The 4,372-nt window shown below is 55.1% G+C and overlaps 2 protein-coding genes across 2 annotated transcripts; both read left to right on the top strand.

The window, feature by feature from the left end:
- Positions 1 to 265: 265 nt before the first annotated feature.
- On the top strand, positions 266 to 1,357 carry ENH_00025600 (hypothetical protein; the record flags this gene model as incomplete). Its single annotated transcript, XM_013579828.1, has 1 exon — positions 266 to 1,357. The coding sequence occupies one exon, from the start codon at positions 266 to 268 to the stop codon at positions 1,355 to 1,357; it is 1,092 nt and encodes a 363-aa protein (XP_013435282.1).
- A 235-nt stretch (positions 1,358 to 1,592) lies between these two features.
- ENH_00025590 (hypothetical protein) lies at positions 1,593 to 4,372 on the top strand (the record flags this gene model as incomplete). Its single annotated transcript, XM_013579827.1, has 1 exon — positions 1,593 to 4,372. A coding segment is annotated over one exon (2,780 nt), but the record flags the coding sequence as incomplete, so codon positions are not given.

Genomic DNA, 4,372 nt, shown 5'->3' with positions numbered 1-4,372 from the left:
GAAACAGACAGACAGATTTGATAACCTCATGATTTTGTATTCTTAATCGCAATAGCTGTAGTTTCTAGGGAATGGACTAGCGTAGGGTGGAGTGTATAGACCCGGCCCAAGGGACTGGAAGCACGTAGTCGTAGCTGCGGGCGCAGTGCACTACATTTGGGGGCTGTTCCGGGATTATATTACTGAAATATTTGTTTCTTCGACCCTGGAAAATGAAATACGACGTCCGAATGGCTGTCTACTAAAAATCTTCGCTCGGTAAGGGATGCACCTCCGCAACGGACGCGTCATCGGCCCCACTCCGCAGGAGACTCCATCTATGTCAGTTAACAGAATGCCCAGCGGGACCCCCGCCCATCATCGTCACGCGACTCCTAAGCCCACCGTGGCAGAGCGGCCGCACGGGCATAAAGAGGTGCCCCCACAAGCGATTCCTCTGCCCAATGCTGTACCAGGAGACTGGCCCTTCACCTCGTGGGAACAATTCCACGCGGCTGTGAGTGCGCTAAGGACCGTTATGGGGGGGACCATGGAACCCGGCGATAGGACTCCCATCCTGCCAGAAGACGGCAGCACAGTGCAGGCCTTTCTGCTGCGCATCGAGCGCCGGTACGCGCTGAAGGGAATGGAGCCGCGCGAGTGGGGAAACGCGCTTATAGACTATCTCGTGGGGCCGGCTTTAACGTATTGGATGTATCTACAGCGAACTATCGATCTAAGCGACTGGACCACCGTAAAGCACCGGCTTTTGGAACGGTTTAACAAAACAATGTCACCGAGCGAAACGCTATCTGAATTGGCTAAAGTGCGATGGAATGGTAACCTGAAGGAATACACGGAGCGGTTTGCGACTGTAGCGGAGCGGGCCATGAGTCTTACCCCTGCTGAACTCGCGGAATACTACTGCACAGGGCTACCGACTGACCTCCACCTCTCAATAACTAATGAGGGACACATGAAATACCCGACGTGGGAACAAGCGGCGACAGCCGCAGCACGGTTCTACGAGCCCAAGCAGAGCTTGCTGGAACTCCGCGAAAGAAACAGTCGAGCCCTTAGGGCTGCCATACAAGCTAATGGACCCCGTGGGCGCCATGAAATAGGAAATCGCTCTGGGGGAGCCCGAGGAAACTGTTTTGAGTGTCAGGGACGCGGACACCCGGCACGCGTCTGCCCCAGCAAAGGGGAACGCACCAAGCGTCCGGGGGAAACCTGCAAGAGATGTGGAGGTGTGGGACACTATGCTCGGGACTGCGCCACGTATGAACGCGGCATGCCTGAGCCGGTGGACCAGCGCGGTGGAGCGCCCGCCCGTCCTAACACTGAAACGACGGAGCGATTAAACTTGCGGGCCTAGGCTTAGTTGGAGACGAGCGTTCTAGGCCGCGTAGTCATGGCAAGGGGATGATGTGCGCAGTGGCGACAGGCCCCAATGCCATTCCAGTCTCCTTTGAGAGGAGAAACCGACTCCTCAGCACTGCGGAAGGAACTAATACGAGCAAAAGCACGAGGAAGAGACTCAACCGCTCTCGGAATTGCGGTGGAAGTCTGGGCCAACGTCGATCCTGAGTGAGGAGACTCCGGACGCGACGATGGATAGCCGCAGGAAGTCTGCGGAGGCAACAAAGGAAGGCCAAGGGTCCGACGTGACAGAGATTCTGCCACACTGGTGGAGGGAGACTTACATGAAAGAGTCTTACGACCAAGGGGGAGCGTTGTGTTGTGTGGGTGCGACGGCGGTACTTCGCGTAGAGCTCGTAGGGAGTCCATGTGAGGCCCTCTTGGATACTGGAGCTTCACGAAGTTTCATTAGTCCCAAAACAGTCGAACGACTGCAGCTGAAGGTGCGGATTTTCCCAAGGGAACATAGGTTCACTGTGGCCACAGGTGCACAACTACGCATTGACCGGGTTGTAACAGGACTGACCTTGTGGTGTGGGCACGCACGTTTTTCCGGGGACTTTCTAGTGGGACCTGTTCCCTATGACTTAGTTTTGGGCTTGGTTTGGCTGACGGAACACAAGGTGGCCTGGTATTTTCAGTCGGACAAGCTCCGAACCTATGTGAATGGCCAGTGGTGCGAGTTACCGGTCGTTCGGACTGGCGAAGCAACGCTGCGAGGCGACAGTTCCATCACAGCCCACCCAAGGACCCCTGCAGAACAAGCGTACGAGATACTGGCAAAGCAAGTGTCGGGTATGTCTGCCGAGGAGGCCGCCATATTCCTGCGCCCACCTCCAAGGCGGTATAAACCTCACGCGAAGAAGAAGGCGAAAGCGCGGATAACGTCGCTCGTTCGTCAAGCAGCTGCGGACACAAAGGATCTCAAGGCCCCAATGCACGGTTTGCATCTCATCCTGGCTTTGCCCGAAGCCGGTCCGGCAATGCCCCTACGGCTCGCGGACGAGTGGCAAGGCGTGCTTTGCTGTGCGTTAATTGGGACTCAACCCGCGTCCTCCAGTTGGCATAGTCCTTCGGCCATAACCGTCGCGGGGGCAACGGAGAGTGACGAGGAGTCCCCCTGGCCTCAGGCACAACTCGAGCACACTCTGTTTGACGCATGGATACATTCGACAGAGGCGCAGGATATTCTACGGGAGATAGCACAAGTGTTGCACGAGTACCGAGCAGTATTTCCCGATAACTTACCTAAGGGATTACCGCCGAAACGCCCTCATGATCACCATATTCTACTTGTGCCTGGAAAACTTCCGGCGAAATCTGCAATATACCGTATGACCCCAGATCAGCTCACGTTCCACAAACAGGAGATAGCTAAGTTGTCGGACAATGGTTGGATCGGGCCGACCTACTCGCCTATTTGTTCACCTACAATCATGGTGGACAAACGTGATGATGGCTCAGGGGAGCGCAAAATGCGTATGGTTGTAAACTATCAGGCTCTGAATGCCCTTACGATAGCCCCTGACTTTCCCTTACCTCCCATCCTAACCATTCTCGAGATGTTAGGAGGCGCCCAGTACTTTTCCACCCTAGACCTAGAAGCAGGTTTCCATCAAATACGCATGGCTAAGGAAGACCGGTGGAAGACAGCTTTCCGGTCAGTTCTTGGACTATTTGAGTACAGAGTGATGCCCTTCGGCCTTAAGGGTGCTCCTGCCACGTTCCAGGCCAATATTAATGCCTACCTGCAACCTTTACTGGGACAAGGCGTTATTGCGTATCTAGATGATGTCCTCATCTATAGCTCGGATCTCTCGGGGCACGTATCTCTCTTGCGACAAGTCCTCAGCATTTTCCTTCAACATCAGTTCTACCAAAAATTCCGCAAATGCAAGTTTGCGAGGCAAACGATTACGTATTTGGGTTATACCATTTCCGCTGCGGGGATCAAACCTGCAGAAGACAAAATTGCAGCCATCCGGCAGTGGCCTGAGGTGCTGGAGAACGAAACGCAGGTGCGTCAGTTCCTCGGTACCATAAATTATTGTCGCATGTTCATGGGACCAGACTATGCCGACGTTGCCCGGCCGCTGGTTGATCTTACACGTAAGGGCGTCAGTTTCAAATGGACAGAGCTTCACACGCAAGCGGTGCGGAAGCTCAAACAGCGTTTAATCGACTACACTACACTACAAGTCCCTGACACCTCGAAACCCTTCGAGTTATATACAGATGCCTCTGGTTACGCACTAGGAGCAGTTCTGGAACAGGACGGCAAACCCATCGGTTTTCTCAGCCAAGTCATGAATCCTACGCAACAGCGATACTCGATCTACGATCAGGAACTCTTGGCGTTGGTCGTGGCACTGGACAAGTGGTCGCACCTGCTCCGGGTATCCAAGGTAACGGCCTACACTGATCATCAAGCTCTCACTCATCTCCAACGACTCCGTGCATCGAAGCCTCTGTGCGGACGCACCGCCCGGTGGCTAGACTTTCTTGCGGAGTTACCGGATTTGCACATCACGTATGTTCAAGGAACGCGCAATCAAGTTGCCGATGCTCTGTCTCGCCGTCCCGGCCTCTCTCACGCCTGCTCGCACGACACACCATCGCCACCTCTGATGCTTGCAGTAGCAAAAGCACGCGAGGCTCCCTGCAGTCGTGGTCGGTCTGCCACCTACAGGGAGCTCGCCGGCCTTCGTTCACGACGACCTCGACGGCGCAGCACACCGCCCGCACCTTCACCCGCGTTGGCAGAACCCTCCCAAGAGGCGGCGAATCCTACACGCAAAACGCAGACGCCAGCCGCCCCTCCTGATGTATGCCATTGGCCACGCGCTTACTCGCAGTGTCCTGTTTTTAGCGCTCCCTACAAGGCAGCAGCAAACCAACCAGGAGAAGCTCTGCAGCTCGAGTTTCGTAATCGACAATTCACCTTTCGCTACGTCGAGCCTTACCTGCATAT

Source organism: Eimeria necatrix, genomic scaffold, assembly GCF_000499385.1.
Source record: "Eimeria necatrix Houghton genomic scaffold, Enh_scaff1973, whole genome shotgun sequence".
In the NCBI taxonomy this organism is placed as follows: Eukaryota; Apicomplexa; class Conoidasida; order Eucoccidiorida; family Eimeriidae; genus Eimeria; species Eimeria necatrix.
This window is presented reverse-complemented; position numbering and strand designations above follow the sequence as displayed.